Source organism: Sardina pilchardus, chromosome 5, assembly GCF_963854185.1.
Source record: "Sardina pilchardus chromosome 5, fSarPil1.1, whole genome shotgun sequence".
Taxonomy (NCBI): Eukaryota; Metazoa; Chordata; class Actinopteri; order Clupeiformes; family Clupeidae; genus Sardina; species Sardina pilchardus.
In genome coordinates, this window is record NC_084998.1 from 19364745 (window position 1) to 19388013 (window position 23269).

General features: G+C 43.8%; 2 protein-coding genes across 2 annotated transcripts in view; both read left to right on the forward strand.

Moving 5' to 3' along the window:
• Positions 1–82: 82 nt before the first annotated feature.
• On the forward strand, positions 83–10096 carry cchcr1 (coiled-coil alpha-helical rod protein 1). The gene is made up of 19 exons (XM_062536839.1): positions 83–285; positions 1792–2107; positions 2211–2366; positions 2527–2644; positions 2768–2962; positions 3133–3296; positions 3509–3623; positions 3747–3857; positions 4009–4152; positions 4862–4972; positions 5277–5383; positions 5480–5592; positions 5783–5855; positions 6002–6126; positions 6456–6644; positions 7217–7318; positions 8578–8729; positions 9348–9498; positions 9859–10096. The coding sequence occupies exons 1-19, from the start codon at positions 219–221 to the stop codon at positions 9996–9998; spliced, it is 2649 nt and encodes an 882-aa protein (XP_062392823.1). The 5' UTR covers positions 83–218; the 3' UTR covers positions 9999–10096.
• A 7612-nt stretch (positions 10097–17708) lies between these two features.
• Positions 17709–23269, forward strand: part of gria3a (glutamate receptor, ionotropic, AMPA 3a) — a 59189-nt gene continuing 53628 nt past the window's right edge. Inside the window, exons 1-2 of the mRNA XM_062536841.1 lie at positions 17709–17823; positions 18109–18267. Coding sequence (XP_062392825.1) covers positions 17736–17823; positions 18109–18267 — 247 coding nt within the window. The 5' untranslated portion in view covers positions 17709–17735. The remainder of the gene's footprint in view (positions 17824–18108; positions 18268–23269) is intronic.

Here is a 23269-nt window from a genome sequence, read left to right on the forward strand (position 1 = left end):
CTCTGATGGGCGGGACTAAATGAGCCAGTGCTTCTGCGCAGAAGAGAGAACGGAAGTAACGTACCGACTCCGACTGTCGTTTCAAGGAACGTTTCAAAGTTAATGGCGCGTTTACTTTATCGTTAAATTTTGCCCGTTCTACAGATGTTTGGATATACGTTCTCTATAAATAACGACATGTATTAGCAAGGTATTGCTTATTTGCAAAAGCAGACGAAATGAATCCTCGTGATACCAGCGAAAAGCTGACTTCTCCAGCTGATTTCATATCAACAAATGTTGGAAGTAAGTAACAGCTTGCTTCATTCCTGTTAATCAAATTGACTTATTTCAACCATTTGGACTGGCACCAATCGGTCGTTTAGCTTAGCAGAGTTTGTTAAGTAGTTTTGTCGCTTTTCCGCTATCTATGTTTGGATGAGTTGCCATAGGAAACAGCATGACTAGAATGATCGCAGCCCTACAATTTCAATATCCTTATGGGACATTCCAGAATTAGAGGACATTTGCTGTCCCCTACTGACATTTAAAATACTGAAGTCCAAAACAATGAAATATATCACATATTTTGTCAATCAAACAGTCCTAAAGCAACATATACTAATTTTGCAGGGGAAAATTGTGTCTTTACGGGTTTAAACATACTTTATAGGTGTAAAATACCCCCAAAAACAAGGTTTTTCTCTTGTCCAAGCCTCCAGGTGACACACTTTTACATCATTTTTAATATCTAAAAGAAGTCTTGAATTAATTGTCTTCAGTTTTATTTTCATTACATGAATTTATTGTACCTGAAAAAAACAAAAAAATAGGATAAAACATATTTTGAATAGTATTTATTGTGCTATGAAGGTGTGTCCTTAAAAGTGCACGCAACCCTGTTACCCATACCATTTTTACCTGGCTGATGAAGGGTTAAAATATTATGTCATATTACAAACAGGAAATTACATCATCCAAGCATTTTGAAAATCCATGGGTAGACCAAAGGTGTGTGCCCTCTTGCATTTTTGATATTTTTTCAAATTTGTCTTTGTTAACCGAGTCCGTCAAGCTAAACCACTCAACCCTGTTACCCATATTTTAAGAATAACATTGAATAATTTCAAATTTTATTTTCTAAATTTGTACAACTACATTGGTCCTTGACCTTGGCAAAATAGCTAAATCAACCAGCTAGCCTTTGTTCATTAGCTAGAGGCTGTATTAGCACTGGTTCCGCAACCCTGTTACTTGCAACCCTGTTACTGAAATTAAATAACATGGTTATTATCATAGTTAGCAGGGTGTTTGTGGATAAATAGGTTTAGCTAAATAATAAAAATGAATTTATTTGTGTAACTTCATATATTTGGACAAGAATTTACTTTATATTATTAAAATATTTACATATTTTACACATTTAAAATAAATAGCCGTAATCTCTACGTTTCTTCTGTTAGAACAGCATCATTACTGCATAGTGTGCCACAATACATGTTCAGATCCAATAACATCTGAAAATAAACTAATTTTGGTAAGATTGTTGTGATTATTTCCAAGATATAGGCCTAATATGTTAGTAACAGGGTTGCGCGGACATACAGTATACACATAGCAAATAAAACATATGTGGTGGAAAAGGTACCGTCGATGGCTGAGCTTGACAAATCACTAATTTAGTAGTTTATGACCCATATTTCTTAAATATTCAACATACCTTGTTAAAATTGAAGATTTATTTTTAAGAAGTGTAAATGCCAAAATGTCCTCTAATTATGTCTGTGAAAAGAACTGTTCTCCTATTTCCAGGAGATACTCAGAGGAACCTTATGCCCCCTTCTCATTTCATTTCGAGTCACCAATCCACATCTGCATCAGGAGGTCAGCTCTCCTCTGGACCAGCAACAGGTGGCCACCACATCACTCCTTCGTCATTGCCAGGACTCCAGAGATTTGGTGCGACAGCAATACCTTGGACCCCACTATCCACAACTGTGCCAGGGGATCCATGGCTGGCCATTGCCCAGACCAACAAGGAAATACTGCAGCTTTGTGAAGAAAATCAGAGACTCAAGGAAAAAAGGGACCGGTCACCTTCAGCTCAGCACAACACACACTCGGCTAGGTAACTTAAAGCATTTAGGCCCACAAACACCTCTAAGATATAAACCAACTCTTGAGGTTGAGCAAGGTGTGCATTCATTTGAACTGTTTTATTATCACCCCAGGTGTGGAGAGCGGGGTGGGCTGGAGTCAGAGTGGCGTCTGGATCTTGAAAGACTTCGGTCAGAGAGTGAGAGGCTGCGAGGCCAGGTGGAGACCCTGAGAGACAGTGCTGTCAGACAGAGGGAGGAAATGAGGGACAAAGAAAGCACTATTCACAGGTAGCTTATCCCAACTGCACCCAGACCCAACCACTACCCTGTTTGACTGACATTTAGCTTATTGGTGGGTTCATAACACTTTTTGTCTTAAGTTTGGTTTGGTCAACTGGTTGGAAATACTACTTGTGTATGTCACACCTAACCTTTTCCTAAATATCAGGCAAAGTCATGAGCTGGAGGAGTTGCGTTCCGAGATGTGTCGCTGTAAAGCTGAACTGGCCCAGAATACGTTAGACTTGACTCAGAAGAAAGAGGAAAGGGAGAAACTCCTCTCTCAGGTCAGTAGAGTACTGTTAATACTACTCATGTCTCTATCTTTGGCGGCGAATACTTTACCCATACTTCAGCATAACAGTTTTGAATGTGTTTGGCTAAATGATGTTTTTCTTTTCTGATGACAGTTGGACAAACTCCAGAGGGACTTTTCTGAGGAACGGAACAGGTATCTGAGGGAACTGGAAGCCTCCTGTAAGGATGTCCAGAGACTCACATGTGAATCCCAGAAACTGAGTGTGCAAGCCAAGGAGGAGGCCAGCTTAGAAGCAGGGAGACTTCGAGAGCAGCTGGAGAGAGCCGTTCAGACACATCAGAGTCAGGTCAGCTGTAGGTTTGGTGTAAACTCGGAGCACTTTGAATGTAGAACTGTCGGCGTTATGTTGAGGATCTCCAATTGGATGTGGTCTTCATGTTGACCAGTGAACCGTAAAACATCAGTGCATATCACTAGACTGACTGTAATTTAGAAAATCTGTGCCTGATTTTTCAGATTGAACAGATGTCTGTGGGCCACAGAGAAGAATTGGACATTTTGAAACAGGTGAATTCCGACCAGCAACTCAGACTCAGTGATGTCACCCAGGAAGTGACTTCACTTCGAGGCCGTTTGCAGGATATCAGCGCAGAGAGAGATGGTCTACGAGAACAACTACGGTAACTATGGTCCACTTTTAAGCTATGGAAACATAGGGGAAAGTCATATAATGTACATTATTTGATAGTTGAAAGGACTGTTGAAAGGGTTTCTTTTGGCTTATGGCAGAATGGGTTTCCCAGGGCACAATGTTACTAATTCATAACATCATGGGCAACTTATTCTTGTGATTTATAATTATCATGCTGTTTTGCTTTTGTCTTCTGTTCAGGCAGTTGCATCAAGACTTTGAGGTTCAGGCAGAGACAATTCAGAGTCTTCGGACGTACATCGGCCAACTTACTCCAGAGAGAGGAGAGCAGGAGAGGTTGACGGAGAAAATACAGGTAGAGAAAGAATGTATTGAACACCACCATCAAGTTATCCTTGGGATCTGATTGTTTGCAAGGCAGAGTGTGAATGTAGTCTTGGGTTAAGATATTTAGGCATTTGTTGTGATTGTTTGACAGACACTGGAGAAGGAGAGAGAGGCCCTGCAGATGTCACTGGAGCTTGTAAACATTAGACTAAAGTCTGCAAATGACATTGTTGCCATTCAGGAGAAAGAGCTCACTGAAGAGGTGTGTGGAATGCTGTTGATTTTGCGCAACGTTCATACATTACTATATTACTACACATACAATATATAATGGAACATATGCACAGTGCATGCACCACACGACTGTATTGAGGTTGACCCTTCAGTTGGAAGTTGTGCTGTTTTTTGTGCAGATGAAATGCAGCTCCGTACTGAAAGGCAGCAGCAAAGGCAGCAAAGTGCTGGCTCAGTGGAGACACAAGGTGTTCCTGCTCCTAGTGCAACTCCGGGCCAAAGACCTGCACTTCACCGGGGAGAAGAACTCCTTGCACTCCACTGTAAGTCCACTGAGATTGTTTACGTGTGTGTGTGTGTGTGTGTGTGTGTGTGTGTGTGTGTGTGTGTGTGTGTGTGTGTGTGTGTGTGTGTGTGTGTGTGTGTGTGTGTGTGTGTGTGTGTGTGTGTGTGTGTGTGTGTGTCATGAAGCATTAAGCCTCTACACTTAATTGTGGGTATGCCCTGTGCATAAAAAGTAATGCACTGGAGCAAACATTATGTCACAGATGACTGTACTGCCTTAATGATGAATGTGGACTCTCCCAGGTGCTCATTACTGGGTCCACTAACTTAATTGCTATAAGCATTCTCAGTTGAAATTAAAATAATGATGTGGTTACATGCTATGTCGTTAGTTTTACACTGATCAGAGCTCTATGCGCAAGGCAAGGCAAGTTTATTACAAAACGGCAATTCAGGGTGCTTTGTAAATGAGCCAAAAGAAGAGGGAAGAATAAGCGATTAATAAAAGGTAATGGGCATGGAAGTGCATCAAAACTGTGTATATATACAGTATAAAAAAAACACAGAGTTTGCAAAAAAGTCTCAATGCTCTTTTGCAAAACAGAACAAAACACATAGTCTGTGTGTGTGTGTGTGTGTGTGTGTGTGTGTGTGTGTGTGTGTGTGTGTGTGTGTGTGTGTGTGTGTGTGTGTGTGTGTGTGTGTGTGTGTGTGTGTGTGTGTGTGTGTGTGTGTGTGTGTGTGTAGATCTCTTCTCTGGAGGAGGACTTGGAGAGAGAGAGGAGCCAGCACAGTCTGGCTCAGCACACACTGCAAGACCGACAGGCTCAGCTGGACCTCCAGTGTCTCCACACACAGGTCAGTCTGACATGGTCTTTGCCTCTGTCTTTGTCTCACGATTTCCTCGTTACTATAGTCCAAACTCCAGGATATTGCTTGACAGACATATCCCACCACCGTCACTGCAGGTTTTCATGTAACTCACAAAACGGCATTCTTATTAGGTCAACACAAGCTCGATCCAAGTCATTTGCATATTTTAAGCACATTCATGAACATTTGTGCCACTTTCCAGAGGCAGTGTTTCACAAATGACAAACATACCCATCCCTGACCTAGAATGTCATGGCTATGTGTTTGCACATATCTGTGTGTTCAACAGACACTGCAGCAGGATTTGGCCAGTTTCAAGGAGGAGAACGATAGACTGAAGCAGGACAATCAGACCTGCACAAAGGCCCTAAAGGATATCACAGAGAATGTGCAGAGGTACAAACAAACAAGCGGCCATTTTGAAATGAATAAAGTACTGTAGGTCGGAAAAGCCCAGCAAAACAACTCTTTCACTTCATATTTCTGTCTTAGCGTTGGTGTTCTGTTCGAGAGGAACATGGCTGACATGGAGGATGCTCAGAGTCGTCTCAGTGGCTTAGGACAGAGAGTCACTTTTGCCACGAGGAGAATTGATACCATTCAAGGTATTTTTTTATATTACTTTGTTTGTTTGTTTGTTTGTTTTGCATTCGCTAAAATAAATAGAATCCTAGTTAAGTTTACATTTCATGGGCATAAAAATGATGGTCTTGACTGACATGAGGAGTCCTCCCCACTCTATGTTTGAATGAAGTATTAAATGACCCTTGATTAAATGTCTTTCTGCATGTACAGGTCTACTTATGAGAAGAGAAGCTTTAAGAAAAGTCCAACAGACAGCAAAGCCATCAGAGACCCTTTCAGACAGGTACTAATACTAACACAATCAGCTTTGCTAGGTGCAGGAGCAGTCAAGCACTGGAGCAGACAGAATATGAAAATACATGATCAATTTGAAGACCATTTGGTGAGGGACAGTATTTTAACATTCAAATGGTGCTTTACTGTGTACAGAAGGTGCATTGCTGACCTCCAGGCAGAGGTGGCGATGTTGAGCCAAGAAAGGGATAAACTGGCCCAGGAGCTCAAACGCACCCCAGAGCTGATTCAAAGTGCTCTCGTCGACCTGCAGGAGAAGAGTGGGTTCACCCCTTTTCCCTTCCAGCACTGGCTACGTGTTGTCATGTTGTGTTAGTTTTAGAGGCTTCAAGCTCAAGCTAGGCTCTGGAAAGCGCTTTGAGGCATATTCATATTTTATGGTGCTATGTAAATAAAATGTAATTGAATTAGTTAACATGGTGTAAAATGCCACTTCTATCAGAAGAACCTTGCGCTATTACGAAACTGTTTTCACTTTGTGTCGTATCTGGGAGCTGAATCCCTCACTTTACTGTTATAAGCCCCTTGGTGTGGTCATGGAGTTCCCCCCCCCCCCCAGCTGACCTGTGTGTCATGTGGCTGCCCCTAGTGGACTCTGAGGTGGGCCGACTGAGTCAGGCCCTGCTGGAGAGTCAGCAGGAGGCTCGGAGCTCCGAGACCTGTCGCCGGGAGACAGAGCTGGAGTTGCAGCAACTGCAGGAGCGCGCTCAGGAGCTGGAGGGCCTGCTCGCGGAGCTGCGTGAGGAGGCTCAGCTTAAGCAAGAGGAGACTGAGCGAGGTGAGCCAATGCAAAAAGCTGCTTATGATGAATCTCATTTTCGACACAGAGAGTGAGATAGAAATCTGCCAGTGTGTTTGCTGTGAGAGGTGTGCGTACAGTAATGGAAAACAATATTGTCCACCCACTTTAAGATCATGCATGACCATTAGACATACTGTATGTAGTCCAGAGAGTTCAAATGTGAAGGATCAAATTCTGTAGATATTTGTGTGATTTTATAATCAGTACTAGAAAAGCACTCAGAGAGCGCAGACCTCCGCCAAGCGAAAACATAACTGCATCCTGCATCCAGATGGTGATATGGGTCATTCCTAAAATGTACTGTAACCGTTTCTTCCTTGGGTCATTTAAGACCTTCTCTGAAAATTGAATCGAAATCTAATAGCTTTTTGTTGTTATCTTGCGAGCAAACAAACAAACCAACAAACAAACCCCGATGAAAACATAACCTCCTTGGCGGAGGTAATAATAAGGAACAAGAATCTGTGTTTAGTAGAAAATGATGGATGAAAACCATCTGGACTGAGCGTTTGGAGTCCTGACCTGTGTGTGCTCTGTCCTACTCACAGAATTCAAGCAGAAGCTCTCGGAAGTGGAGAGTCAGTGTAGAACGCAGCTGAGAGCCATGGAGGCTCAAGTGAACACGGCCCGAAGGGAGCACACTAAAGCAGGTAAAACCACACACACACACACACACACACACACACACACACACACACACACACACACACATACAGTCTATGGATAAAACCTCTCTCAACACACACCAAGACAGCACAGCTAGCCACCCATCCAACACAGACCGCCACAGCATAGCTATCTAGCCACCCATCCAACACACACCGCCACAGCACAGCTAGCTAGCCGCACAATCCAACTTGTGTACATTTCAGCACCTAGCTGAATAGATATGCAGTGCAGGTTCTTTGGCACAACAGAGAAGGGCATTGTGTGTAAAGGTGTTTTGATCACTTCCCTTTGGGTAATTTCATAACGAGTGCACAGACCTAAGCGCTTTGAAAGACAGACCTTCACCTCATTGGGGTGTGTCTGGTAAAAAGCTAAAGCTTTTCATATTCACTTTGAGGACCCGGTCCTCTGAGACGTAACCTGCATCTTGATTTCTCAAGGTCTGAAAGGCACTTTTAATCTAATCTAATCTCCACACAGAGAGGTGGCTCACCCCTCCCTTCACTGCTTTCCGAGAAACTCCACAAAGTGTTTTGTTATTGTTTGGGGGACGGGTCGCCCTCGCTTTGTTTGTTCCCAGTTCACGTAGCTAGGGCTGTGTAAGAAGACATGTCTTTTTTTTTTTTTTTACAGTATACTCTGTAGAGAATGGACATCTAGCGGTTCGTGAGGAGATATTTCAAGGAAGAAGAAAGTGCAAAGAGTTAGAAATTGCTTATCATCGCTTACCCTAACCCTACCGTTTAATTCAAAAAAATATGCTGCCAAATGGCTAAATCCTATAGCTCGCTGATCACCTGGTTTGCTTTGAACATTGGAGTGCAAAAAGGGAATCTGATTATTGACATAATTTCCAAAGTTACCTTTATAATATTTGAATCTTGCTGGGTCTATTGCCATTTCGGATTATTTCCTTCGCTCTCAGTACACACTATACCCAGAAAGGCTTTGCTACTCTAGCATCCTAGTGAGTACATGCAAATAATTCTTCTAGATTCCTCCCCCTTGATGATTTGCTATTCGTGCGCAGTTTGCTGCCCATTAATGTGTGTGTGTGTGTGTGTGTGTGTGTGTGTGTGTGTGTGTGTGTGTGTGTGTGTGTGTGTGTGTGTGTGTGTGTGTGTGTTGTGTGTGTGTGTGTGTGTGTGTGTGTGTGTGTGTGTGTGTGTGTGTGTGTGTGTGTGTGTGTGTGTGTGTGTGTGTGTGTGTGTGTGTGGTATCTCTCTCTGTGTGTGTTTAGTGGTAGCTCTGCGGCAGTGTGAGCGCCAGGCGGAGAGGGCTCGCGAGCAGGAGAGAGCGGCGCACACGCTCCAGAGTGAGCATGCCCTCAAAGAGATCGCTCTGCTCAACAAGCAGCTCAAGGAGAAGGACAAAGACAGGAACCTGCTGCTTGTGGAGTAAACGTATAATCACACGCCACCCACCCACACGCCTCCCTTCATATGTATGCAGTCGGTGACCTGGCCTCCTTCTGGAGCTACCTGCTGAGGAGAACTAAGGAACTGCGGCGATGAGATCATATAGGAGTTAAAAAATCCCGCTGTGTTTTTCCCCACATACTGTACTTTTGCTTGAACCGGCTTATTTCTAGCAGTACGTTTGTTTGTTTGTTGTGGAACTTTCTGTCCACAAGCACACTAGGTAGTATCTCCATTTTCTTTGATATTTGTATTCTTTCATCAGCCAGAAGGATTCAACAACAGCAGCTTAGTCTGATCCTACAGTATATACAGTACGTTCTGGGCTTTAACAATGAGACAAAAATATTTTCTCGAGACAGTTTAGAGAAATCACGGTTGAAATCCACCTGAAGCAAGCCTGTGATGATCTTGTCAAGGAGAGAGAGAGAGAGAGAGACAAAAAGAAAAGGTTCCTTTTTAAGACGAGACAACCAGGAGCAGCAGAGTCCTCTTCAGACAGCGGGGCCTGGAGGCAGCTCCAGGAGACGGGCAGTGCAGTGCGTGCCGAGTCGCTCTGTCCTTTGATTCGCTCCTGTGATTGATCCTGCAGGCGGTGGTGCACGAGCAGGGGCTGATGGGCGAGTACAGGAGACTCAGGGGCGCGGCGCGGCGCCCCTCGCAGGCCTCAGATCAGCAGCGGGAGCGCGAGAAGGCGAAGGAGAAGGAGAAGGAGAGTCAGGTGCTGCAGCCCCGGGCGCACGGTAAACGCGTTTCTGCTCTCATGGTTTTTAGCCCAACAGTGCCCTTGACAACACAGCATGGCTAAAAAATATTTTTTTTTCCTTTTTTTTTTCTTTTTTAACGGGGGCGCATTGTTTGTCAGCCAACAGAGTGAAACAAAGGGCAAACAATGTTAGTGGTAATGAATTCTGGGGCCGACTGAGTAAACAACTGTTTATTTCATAATGCCTCCAGTTCAGCGCAGCGCTGTTTTCTGCAGTGTTGCCCGTCAGAGTCGCCCCCTCTTTTTGACACGTGAGTGTTGGCTAACAGGACGCTGCGCCTCTGATCATCTCGTACCCTGTCTCTCTCTCTCTGTCTCTCTCCCCGCCATCTCTCAGACGCATTGCTGTCGGTGCTGGGCGACCTGCAGGCTCTGAGCACGGCCGTCATGCACAGCTCGGAGGAGGGCAGCGAGGAAGAGGATGGACGCGAGGAAGGTCAGGGAGACAGAGACACTCAGGCCGGTCTCCTCCGATAACTAGAGTTTTTAAGAAGATTTTTTTTAACGAGATCATCTGATTCTGAACATATTTGTTATGTAATTTATATGCTTTTAGTTCACAATAAATTATTTATTCATTACATACATATTTCTATGTTGTCTAACTGACGTGATCTGTATTGTCAAATCTCTGTGAGGGCTCTTTCCCCCCCAAATAATCATTAATTTACATTTATTCCTTTAGTTTAGCCGACACTTTTATCCAAAGCCACTTACAACAACGAGGAATAAAAATGCAGGCTACATTGCAGAAGAGACCTGAGGTAACAGTGAATACTGCAAGAATAAACACTAGCACCAGAGGAGTTTAAGCTTCAGTCAAAGTGTAGTACAAGGACATGGTGGTAGAAGAAGAAGGAGGAGGAAGAGTAGAAGAAGAGAAGTGCATGGAAAGTGCATGTTAGATGTGATGGGCTGTTAGAAGTGTTCTCGGAAGAGCTGGATCTTCAAGAGCTTATTGAAGATAGAGCGGGATGCCCCTGCACTGGTAGCGGTTTGTAAGTCGCTCCACCATTGGGGAACTACACATGGAAATAGTCTGGATTGTCGTGTGTGTGTAGGGATGACCATGCACGAAGATGTTCCTTGGAGGAATGTAGCAGCCAAGGGGGTAACATAAGCCTCTGTGAGGGCATTTAAGGAGCAGACCCGGCCATCTCTTTGTAAGCAAGCTTTAGTGACGTGAATTTGATGCTGGCAGATTTTTGCATAATGTGTTACTTTCCCTCTCTGCTGCTCTTCTGCATGGATGCTACATGTTTAAATCGGAAGCGTAAATGTATGCGTTTTCGGAAGCGTAAATATTTGTGTTGTCATAAACTTGTGTGCATGCGTGATCACAGTGGAGGGTTTTGCCGTTTCACGGGTGACTAGTCCAATTCAGACCACCTCGCTTCTGCGCAGCAACATCTGTAACAATGATGTGGTTTCTGCTGTTAATGGTGCGAAGTCACTGTGATGCGGAAGCGTTGTCAAAGCCAGACGAGCTTCAGGCATAAGCTTCTCATGCAACCTGACAGCTCCCACTGCAATCACGGGCCCATGGTGAAAAATAACGCTGACTTGGCGCACAGGGTTAAAGCCTGACAGGGAGATTTGTTTCCCCAGGGCTTGTTTTAGAGGACGGACGCGCTCACTGATAAATTGCCCCCTTTGGTCCTGACTTGCCCCCCGGCTGGTCTGGCTGGATGTTTAATAGAGGGGTTCTTTTAGAGATCAAACTCTTTGTTGATCTGTTTATCATCTGTGAACAGCTAAGGTGTCCTCAACAGGGCTTGCAGTTGGGTTTTACGCAGGATGGTACATAGGGATCCTCTGGAAATTATGTTCTGGACTATAGCTGTTATTTCATTTGTCAGATACACATCTCTTTGGCAGAAACTGTCTGCCGTAATTTGCGTCAGATTGTGAAAACTTCAATGTTTGATGTCACATGTCACCATGAAGTAGTCTTGATGTGACCCCTGTAGGCCAAACACATATGAGTCAGTAATCTTATTTTAACATGCAGTAATCAGCTGAGAATGCAGTCAGATCCAGTCACGTCCTTGTCTTATGAAGTCTGAACAATATGGTATGAAGATGTTAGCTGTATTTGCTACATTAGTGCTTAAGACATTCATTAATTCTAGGCACTTTACAGCCCATTCAGAAGGGTCTTTAAACAGACTGTAGAGTTGATTGCTGTGATCTGAAATTTGGAGGATTCTCAGATCCCTATGTTGCTCACTGAGCTGGAAACTATCTGATATAATGTTCAGAAATTACCCTCATATTAAACCCACAAGTGCAACTAGATGGAAACAGACCAGCAAATCCTAGGTGTCTTTTTATATTCAGTAGCATTGAAGGTTTTTCATATAAAGTGTTTCCAGCTGAAATAAACAAGCCTCTGCGTTCATTTGGACAGGCGTGAGATGCTAAATGGTTCCCATGACGATGCCCTTTTACTGAAGGAAAAGTGGCAAGTGCTCAACAAGAGCCGCAAGACAATTACAGCCTCGGAGCACATTCAAAACCGCCTGCTGCAAACTCTAACAATGAGTTCATAAAAAACATTTCACAAAAAACACCCCAGACATGCATATGCCTAAATTATTACAAAACACTTTCCGTGCCATCCATGTTTTTTTTATTTATTTTTTTACCCCCAGCACCATTTGCTTATAGACATCTCCCAACATGGAGACTGCTTGTGAGCTGCTGTGGTGTGTTCTGCTTGTGTGAGTGGTGCGGTTTAATCTCCACTCTGATTCGGAGAAGCTGTGGGAATGTGCTTGAGTGCTGCTCAGACTCCCTACCTGTGGGAGACCGTTGTCTCTCTCCATTGTGCCGCTTAGCTGGAGTGGAGGCGGGAGGAGAGTGGATCCTCGTGCATTATGCATGAGGTGAGCGGTAGCCAGACGTGAAATCAGTGCCTCCGCCGCTGCTGCTCCTCTCTCTCTCTCTCTCTCTCTCTCTCTCTCTCTCTCTCTCTCTCTCTCCCCCTCTCTCTCTGTGAGCCGAGCCGAGCGTGCGCTCATCTCATCTCCTCTCGCTACGCGTTTATATGGGCCCCGTCGTGGTTAACAACATGTAAACGCAGAGAAGCTCACGGTGAAGGGACGGTTTAACCTCCCTCACTCCTCGGCTTTCCGTCGCTTCATCTCTTAAAGTCTGCTACTCGTTCTGGGCTTGCTATGTATTGGGGGAACTGGATACATGTGGTGGGTAGAAAATTGCACTCACACATTTACTGTAAAGCTGGGCCCTAATTTGAATGAAGTCTAACTGAAGCTAATTCAATAACTAGACAAAAACAATTAGCTAATTAAACACCATGGGTGAGACTGTAAGTAGCAAACACTGATGAGTCTGCTCAATGCTCCCATATACATGACAGTAGCCATATTGCATGAGAACTTTGCTTGATGACCTGATATGCACTTTGGCTGCATTTCAAATTAGGGTCCCATATCTTGGATGTTGAAACATGGAATCCTGACTCTCTCATCCATGGAACACCAAATGAGTAAATTAAGGCAGTGGGCCAATACATGATAGGAGACCGTAAACTACCACCGTAAATGAGAATGTAAAGCAATTTATAATCACGCGGAGGGGGTTGACCTCTGACAGTTGCGCAAAACAGTCCGCATCGCGGTCAATATACACACACATTTGATCATAATAAGGTCTGCATGCTTACTGACCCTGTAATTGCATTGTCACATTTAATAAGGTTACTCTTCCGCCGCTGATTCTCGCATGCGCCCAGACAGACTCGGGAAATTATCGACGTCAAACCCGCTGAATTACATGTTCTCTCTCACAGTTCATCTGGAAAATGTCAGGAAAATAACCCAGAGCGGTGCAGAAAAGGGGGCGCTCAGAGAAATGTAGACACCTGTCACAAAACGGAGCAGCACCGCTGATTTGGCAGGCCGCGGCCGTGCGGCGCAGCGTGTGCCAACGCCAGTGTGCTGAGCGGAGGTGTTTTCTTGTCCGTTCCTGATCCATCACTGGACCATCAGGGGAGAGAAATATTTTACTCCCAAACACTCGGGGCCAGGGTGGCAGACAGGTTGGCAAAGGAGAATACGAAATGCGTGAAATCGGCACGTAATCCAAGTTGTGGTGTCTGTCTATTTTTGAAGCAGTTCTATTGTTTCTCAGCTCTCTGACATAAGGTTTAGATTTGTGCTCAATTAACAGAGATCACTACAATTCCATATGAAAAGAGATTTGTTTTATTATTCTAATGATATTATATGACATGGCTGCATCTTGTTATATGGATTCTTGCTTTTAAAAGTTGTGAGTGTTTACAGTGATGATACAGTAAGAATCGTGTGTGTGTGTGTGTGTGTGTGTGTGTGTGTGTGTGTGTGTGTGTGTGTGTGTGTGTGTGTGTGTGTGTGTGTGTGTGTGTGTGTGTGTGTGTGTGTGTGTGTGTGTGTGTGTGTGTGTGTGTGTGTGTGTGTGTGTGTGTGTGTGCGTGCGCACACAGTAAGTGTGTGTGTGTGATTTGGGCAGATTTGTTGAGTGTAATGGAAAATGTCAGGCTCTGCTGGCTGAACTGTGGCCCACCAAACAGGCCTGCGGGCCGCGTCCGACGTCCTGTTTGTCCATCGCCACGCTTCTGCGCAGCCGTCAGCACATGGCGCTGATGTGGAATGACAGCGATGACAAAAGCACTGCTGCCGAGCACAGAGAGCGACCATATTTACAAACCCTTTCTTTTTTTTTTTTTTTTCATTTTTAATTAGATGACGCCAAATCTGCTTGTCAGGATGCGCTTGACCAAACACTCACATACGCAGGCACACATGTGCACATGCACAGCCATACGAACAGATACTCAAACGTACCGCATTCACACTCAAACACGTACAGTACACAGTGCACACACACGTATATGAACATATAGTCACATATACTGTACCACATTTACACTGAAACATGTGCGCATGCGCACACACAAACACACACACACACCACACATTCATACTGAAACACACACACACACACACACACCCACACAGATGCCTGAAGCAGGACTGAACCACTGGAGCGTCAGCTCCTACCTGTGCCTGGGTATATGCCGTGCGGGTGCCACTCATCAGGTCCGAGCAGCGCCCTCAGCCTAAACCACAGACGGCCTCCGCACACATGCCTGACCACACACGTAAAACCTCCATCTGAAGAGCCTCCACCCACAGACCTCAGGCTGTCAAACATATGCCACCCATTTCACACACTCAAATAGCCAAACAAGCCGCGATTGGAGCCAGCCACATCCCTGCCAGATTACCACGCAGAAAAAAGGATGATGAGGATGTCTGTATATTTGATAACTAGGAACGAACGTAAAAAAAAAAAACACACATAGGGACAATCAACCCCCAGGACCTTCCAAATACTGCCTCTAAGTAGGGCAAATAATGACTTGAGAGATCTTGGTAGCTATTTATAATGTAATTACATATCACCAGTAGTGCCCACACTCATACTCTCTGCATCCCCGAATGAGGGATGAGAGAAGAGGGATAAGAGAGAAAGAAAGAAAGAGAGAGAGAGAGAGACGGTGATTCCTCCACAGTCTTAATTAGTGAGAGTGGGAGGGGTTTGTTCACTGCTCACTGTGCAAGTGGAACTCGGCTGAATATAGGCCAGCTCGGTCCCTCAGGCCTATGCTATGAGAGAGAGTGAGAGGGAGGGGAGAGATTTTTGCCTGCTTACATGTGAGTGCTTATATGATGTTTTTTTCAAATGGCCAATTATCGTGTACCAGTGTTTGGTAGTTTGGCTTAAAATGCTTACATCTCTCAGTATTATTTTTTCATTAAAGCACAAAATGGCCATCACGCACTATACTGTACTTTCCCAAACAGCATAGTAACATTAATTTACCATCCTTAGGTCATAAGTGAGCCGGTATTAGTTCATATAAATTCATGTATAACTTGAGGGCAACGGGCAAATGTTTGATCACACAAAGTAGTCCTACGGCTTAGCCACTGCTGTAAATAAAATAGAATTTTCATATTTGCACAAGGACTTGGAGATACAGTAGCCTACACTTGCACTTGTGGATGGCAGTTTGCCAACAGTTATCCAATGTAAGTGTGCAGGCAAAACTAACAGGATTACATTACTTCACAGAGTAGTCAAAGGTGTGATCGAGTCACCAAAGTGAAGCAAATGGTAGTTGTGTTCATTTTGTAATGGAATGAAAGCTTTGTTAACTGAAAATTCTGAAAATTCCAAATGTGATATGAAAGGAGTGGTGTTGTTTCCCTTATAATGGGTGCTGTTGATGTGCCCTGGGTGGAAGTGAGTGATCTCCTCCTTTCAAATATCATTATGTCAATGTAAAGGAAAAATAATAAATATAGTAATTTCAGTGTAAAACATCATATGTAACATACAACTTGATCAGTGGCTGGTTGATATTTATCAAAAGATGCAATCAGAGGTGAAGCAGTGAGTTTGCTTAGGCTACATCTGACAGTGTAAACAAGGAGAAAATATTACTCCACCAAATGTATTTAGAAGCAGAACTATCTATCTTTCCATGTGCATCTCATCCCATATGTTAAAGCTGAGCTGTTTGCAGGGTGGGCTTGTCTGGGGGCACTGTGTGAGTAGGACGTGCTTATGCGTGGGAGTGTGATTGAAAGGTCACCCTATTTTCACTGATGCTAATCAACCTTTACTTTATGCAAAACAGCAAGGGGCTGGATTAAGGTATTTCATGGCAAAGAGGGGTTTTTTTACTTGTTGCTTAATAATTCATGCATGGAGAAATCTTAAGTGTTGTCTATGCTTCATATAACATTTGCACAGGTTGTAAAATCAAACTGGTGAAATCAATTTAGTCTCTTCTATGAGTAGAGAACATACAGTAATGTATTGTTTCACTTTCAGTAGTATTACCATACCCTCACTATTTCCCTGAACGTATACACACAGTATCTTTAAGAACTGCGGTACTGTGTAAAGTTCCTCAAGTCACAAAACACTGTCTACCTTCACAGTGCTGAAAGCACACACTTGCACATACTTTGAACCTGAGCCCTACAATGGACCTACATATCAGAATCTATGTATATTCAGCTGCAAGGTATAGGCCTTTTGGGCAAATTACTATTCCAATTGTGCACAGGAGTGCAAAATGAGTGTCTTGCCCAGTTTTTATTCTCGTATAGCCTAAAGCAGAAGCATCCACTCTGGGTTGTAATGTGTTAGATCTGCTGAATCAATATGCATTGATCCACTCAGACCCCTAGCGAGAGGCCCAGCCAGAGAGGCTCGGTCTGAGTGCTGACTAGTTGCAATTGCCCTTGAAACTTGCATAGAGAAAAAAACACCATTCGACTGATAATAAATAGGCCTACTACTACATTGCTATGCGTATATTCATACACTCCCCACCAAACCACAATGGAAGTGATACTGAAAAATTGAGATGAGGGAAGTTATTACATTTGTACTATAAACTGCTGTGAAATGACATGTTGTGTATGAAACCTGTTGTGACGAAAGATGCTGTGTAACATTAAAGATTGAGAAATTATTTCACTGACAGTAAATAGCCTAGTTACACAGTGCTGAATTGTAAAAGGATGTTTTATGTGTTCTAACCTATATTCCTTAGGCTATATCTTTCTTACATTTTCCTATCAAATCATTATAAAGGTGTAACCAATGAAATGGGAACACGCCTGTTTTATTGAATTTCCAGGACGACGGAGAATTTAATCTAGTCACCCACGAACATTACTGAAGAGATAATAACTGACTAAAGGTTTACATTTTTTTCAGAGCCATTTTTTCCCTGAGCTCTTCTCCCTGTCGCACACACATGCACAGACACACACTGCACAGACACACACTACACACACGCACGCGCCGGGATGCAGCAGCGCTGCGTGCGGATGGGATGCTAGTGTTATCCAACGTCAAAGCGAGTTACCATCCTCTTGTGATGTTGCTAGGTGATTTGTACTTACAGTGTGAACTGTAGTCTTCCTCAGACCACCGTCTTCTGGACAGGCGTCTTGGCTGGACGACTGGGCGAACACTTCGCTTTTATTTCCCGCTGCGTCTCCTTGGCGCAGTGGACACAGAAGTCCATTCACATCGTTCCGGTTTTTCTTTGCTCTGTCCCCCATCCGCGTTCATGGTTCTCCCGTCTCACTTTCGCTCGTGGAGTTGAAGTCAAAGGAGAAAATGGGGCACCGTTTGATAGCGACCGTCCTGTTTCTCCCGTGTCTCGTCAGTAAATCTTTTGCGGGATTTCCAAATCAAATTAACATTGGTATGTCACTTCTTTTATTTCTTGATATTTTTTGTGTGAAAGCATCTTGAACCGCCTGCATGGAACGAAATTGCTCTGGAAGTTAAGCAACAACTTGACATCACTGATTAGACAGAAGGCTAGCCTATGTGTGTAATTTCTTACTTGCTAAAATTGGTCTTTGCCGGTCAGATACTTCAAGCTGTATGACATCGACAGAGCGTTTCGGAAACAATACCGAGTAAATAGTGCAACTCTGAATTGAAATTTGATTGTAACTTCTTTTTTTCCTGTCGCATGTTTCAGGGGGACTGTTCATGCGCTCCACGGTGCAAGAGCATAGCGCGTTCCGCTTCGCTGTCCAGCTCTACAACACTAATCAAAATGTGACGGAAAAACCGTTCCACTTAAACTACAATGTGGATAATCTTGAATCCTCCAACAGTTTCTCGGTCACCCATGCGTGTAAGTATCACGTTATTAATGGAGTACTTTTGTTTTTTGTTTTTTTTTTAAACAAAAAAAGTGACAACAAGTGGGAGACATGTTCCGACAATAAATTAACTATTTTATGTGCAAACGCCAAACGGTCAGGTTTCCATCTCAGTTGAGCACATAGCCTACGACAGGACTATACTGTTAGATTCATCCAAAAGCATAATGCAATGATGAACTGTGACTTTTCAGAGTGATAGATTGCTCTGATGATCATTATCCCCCTTTCAGCATCCCAAGATTTTACCCCACACCAGATTTCAGTTAATGTCACAAAAAGATCACAAATAGTTTTTTCTAATGAAAGGATTATTGTTTGACAATATTTGCCATGGCAATAGGCTACTTATGAAAAAAACAGAGATGTGGGTTGTGAGACAAGGCCATGGTGGTGGGCAATTTCCCAAGGGAGCCTTGGGTGTTACTGAAGGAATGTTCACTTTGTGCAGGATGCATTATTTGACGTTTCTCAGATCTGACATCTGCACACATGCCCATGCTCTGGAAAAAGGCTTTTCACCCTCTGTATATGTGTGGATGTTTGTGTGTGTGTTTTTTTTTTTGTGTGTGTGTGTGTGTGTGTGTGTGTGTGTGTGTGTGTGTGTGTGTGTGTGTGTTTATTGCAATTATAAAATGGATATGTACGGCACTTGTCATTAGACGTCAACGTCCTCTCTTCTCTTGCTTGCCAGCTTGCTGCACTGAAAGCCAGGGCCTCGCGTTGAATTTCCTTGCCCATTTGTTTGTAGAGGTCGGGGAGGGAGTCGCGTGCCCGGGGCTGTTGAGCTGGCCTGGTAGAGAGGGTGCCCGCAAATAAGCCTGGAGTTAAATGAGCTGTACCAGGCAGCGTCTGTAGAGGAAGTGGGCCATTGAGAATCTCAGCAATTATCTGTCCGCCTCTATGTAGGCCAACTCTAGGGGTTAATGGACACAATTTAAGTGAAGCCTCATGCAGTGGACAGAACACTGGATCATATATATATATATATATATTTTTTTCTGTGACAATGATTTTGATTTTAATATGACGCTGTGCTGATTCATATTTGCTCAGATATTTCCCTTGCTTTTATTTTGCTAAATGAAACTTTGGTGTGATAGAAGCCAAGGCCTGTAGTATTTTATGAAATATCAGACCAAACAAGCAGACTGAAATTGGAGTTATTTGACGACGAGCACATATTTGCACGCTGGCACATATAAAGAGAGCATAATGTACAGTATATGCAGCTGTAGTATGAAGTCATATCCTCAGTGTCTGCATGTGATGTTAGATCTTCTTGAAAAATGATGCTGAAACAAGACTAAAATGGGATGGCCTATATGCTACCTGTGTATTTATAGCAATGAAGCAGTTCAGGTTGATCACACAAAAAGTGGCATAAATTAGCCGCACTGAGAGAGATAGAAGCACTTTCTCAGGCAACAACAATCATCTGACAGATGAGCTCAGTTCTATTCAGTTCAGTTTACGGTGTAAGTGACTGTATCAAGGCCTGATGTGGGTTAGACACTATTTTGTGGAGTTGTTTACTGAGATCGCTTCGTTCTTGTATTCTTATGACATTTTCGACTGCCTGATTTTTCTCTGATGACTGTTTTTTTTTTGGGGGGGGGCATCTTGCATGCATTACAGTACATGCAGTTGAAATGAGAAGGTGTTCAGACATACAGTGAACTTACATGCTCTTGCACCAGGTCATGCGGTCAATATGTATATTTTTTTTCAGATTGCTTAAATGCTCAGTAATACAGAGGGAGAGAGAGATCTGTCTTATGTGAGTTGGCCCTTGGCTGCCCTTTGGAAATGAGTGGCATTGATGATGTTCACTGGCCTCCCCTGTGGTCACCGGATTGAGCACTTAGAAGCACCTGTCTGCCTCATCTTGTTGAGGTGTTTTAAAGCCCCCGCCAAACACACACACACACACACACACACACACACACACACACACACACACACACACACACACACACACACACTGAGCGGCTCCCAGTGGCCTGGCCGTCACTAGACTGTTACATCACACACCAGCCTTGAACTGGAAACATGAAAGCAGAGTGAACTTTTCGCAAAATACAAAATGGTAAACAACAAGCCGCAGATTTGCTCTTCAGAAGTGTTTTCGAGCCACCAACATCTAAACAAGAGTGCACATTATCATTTAATTGGCTAATAGTGCTCTGTGTTTTGCATGAGTTGACAGGCAAATTATGAAAAATGAGGTTGCCTGTTAAGTCAGATTGCGTTTACTTTCGTAGAGCTAATGCTCGCTAAGCCTTCACTTTACTAACCATTCACTTACATCATGTGTCAGTTCATTAGCATTGCCAGTCATTTGTGCAGAGCTATATCTGACACATTGAGCTTGAGAATATTAATAGAGCCGAGTATAGATCATTACCTTACCCGCACACAGCAAGACAGTAACAGATGCTGGAGACTGGAGGATAACACTGGGGAAAAAAGTGGTGTGAAAATAACAGGATGATCAGAGCATTTCATTGTGTCTCTGCAGAGAGAGAAAGAGGGGAGGAGAGAGAGAGAGAGAGAAGCCAATACAAAGCTAGAAAAAAAATGGGTATATCTTCGTAAAGAAAGAGGACTTGGATGTCCTTGCTACACTGTGACAGGTTGTCTCTACTAATGTATTGTGCACTGCATGGTTTCTTACCACTGCGTCTAAATGGGCATGACAAAGGCAGAGCGGCGTAGCCTGCGGTGGAGGTTTTGGGAGAGCTGGCACAGGGTTTTTGTTTGGATGCAACATGCTGGTGCACGTGGTCACCTGGCTTTACAGGGGCAAGAGGGCAGTGCGTTGTTGAGCGTCCTTGAGCGTCCATGTAGAGCTATTTTCTGTGAGTACGACTCGGTAAAGCACAAATAAAGATTAGCATAAGCATTCATTTGTGAGTCAGAAAAGCATGTTCACAGTTCAAAATGTCATTTTGTTCGTGTGAGATCATGCAATGACCCTAATGGCCTAAATGAAAGGAGGAAGAGGATGAGGCGATGAGTCCCGAGGAAGCCTGCTCTTCATCTCGTTCCACATCCACACATCCCACTCTTCTTCGTTGGACTGAATTATGTAGTGCACTTACTGTCATTGACTTCAAAGAGCCAGCTATGGGAAATCAGTATATTTCACATAATCATCATGCCTCTGTTTCTGTTCCTCTGCTGTGTCTTTGTCCATTTGAAATGGGCTCTCTGTATTGTCTGTGGGAGTTAGCTGGCATGTGAATTAGATATCTCGGGCATACAGTACAGTACATAGGGCTTCTTATATTTCTTTTTAAAATGGAGGAACACCAGATGGTTTTATTTGAAAAAAAGAGGCTAGAAGAGGCAGAGAGCCTCTTAAATTAGAGAGGATATGATCAGAGGAGGGAAACATACTACAAGGCCCTTTGTTAGGCTGCTGCAGATACATTTGCTTGATCAACACGCTGGCGTCAGAAGGCGCGAGCTCTCAGGAGAATGCCTTCTCTCAGTCGAGAGCGAGCCAGTAGCTCCTCGGTTTGCTCAGAATGTAATCTATGATACTTGACATCCACGGGGGATCAATATAAGAGTTACCGGGGTTATACACACACACACACACACACACACACACACACACACACACACACACACACACACACACACACACACACACACATACACTCTCACAGTGATACACACTGATTTTCACCTATATTCTGAAATGTAATATTTTTGTCTGCAAGACAAATCCCTTTAATGCATCCTATTGTATTCTGTTTGGCCTATCTGTTCTGTTCTGTTCTGTTCTGAGACGAGGTCTGAAAAGAGATCGGTCAATTTTAGAACATTTTCAATTATTTTGGAATTGCTTATTTATTCACTTGTCCAGGTCATGGAATAGCATGACCTGCCATTATATTGAACACCGCTTCTTGGCGAGCTTTCAGACGCATCATTTTAAACTGGATATTGTGGAGAGCTTGTAACTGTTGCTTCATAGCCTGTGTTAATATTCCATCTCATACTGACTCATGCAGCATTTTTTGAAGTTCCAAACATGTAAACTGTGATTATATTTTCATGAAACGTGGGGGTGGTCTTGAGGGGTGCATCTCGCAACGAACACCAGGCAGGATTTGAACGCTTGTGGCTCTTGTGTTCACTACGGCGTAGGTATATTTAGCCTAGTGTGGTACTGGTGCGAAGCCGCGGTGGAGAATTGAGGCATCACCATGCATTTTTCACAGCTTCTTGCAGAGTGAGACGTCTATATGGAGTTGAAGCAATCAGGATGACTGTTGCAGAAGCGCTTGAATGTTCCAGTGTTTTGTTTATTGATGTGCCGAGCTTGTTGTATTGCGGTCTGCAGTAGTAGTGTTTTTAATGTGCCTTTGACGGTTTGGTGAGTCAGTGAATGAATCGGAGTCTGCCAGGGACCGTAAACTGTAAGGAGGAGATGTGAGCGGAAGCGGGTGGGGGGGATGGGATGGGGGGTGGGGGGTGGGGGGGGTAGAAATCAACTCACTGTGATGCCTTCAGATATGGTCACACAAATCCACTAGACATTGCTTTGTAATGTCTCCTGTTCCTCACTCTAATACAGCCCTCTTACATGTGTGAAAGGGTTGTAGAATGACAGCATGAGTTGAAAAAAAATCCCCGTCATATTTCACCAATGACTACCTGCCAGCTCCAGTACATATGAAAGTACTCCCACTCTCGGTCCTGAACAAAAACTGTTCCTCTCCACCTACTCAAAACAGACAGCGTAAGAGTGCTGAGCCCACGCAGACCATTTAGAACATCCCCATTCCCACTCAGTACATATGCTGAACCATGTTGTTGGAGCGTGCAAACACACGCACACACACACACATGCACTCACACGAACACACACACACACACACACACACACACATACACACAGACACACACATACGCAGGAATATACACACACACACACACAGACGCACACACTCACAGTCA

What these genes read in the sequence shown, in the direction of transcription:
- cchcr1 (XM_062536839.1), top strand. Translation starts at nt 219, where the DNA reads ATGAATCCTCGTGATACCAGCGAAAAGCTGACTTCTCCAGCTGATTTC. An exon ending in GGGAGAAACTCCTCTCTCAG is followed by an intron (nt 2,645 to 2,767) that starts GTCAGTAGAGTA and finishes TTCTGATGACAG; the next exon opens with TTGGACAAACTCCAGAGGGA. An exon ending in CGTCGACCTGCAGGAGAAGA is followed by an intron (nt 6,127 to 6,455) that starts GTGGGTTCACCC and finishes GGCTGCCCCTAG; the next exon opens with TGGACTCTGAGGTGGGCCGA.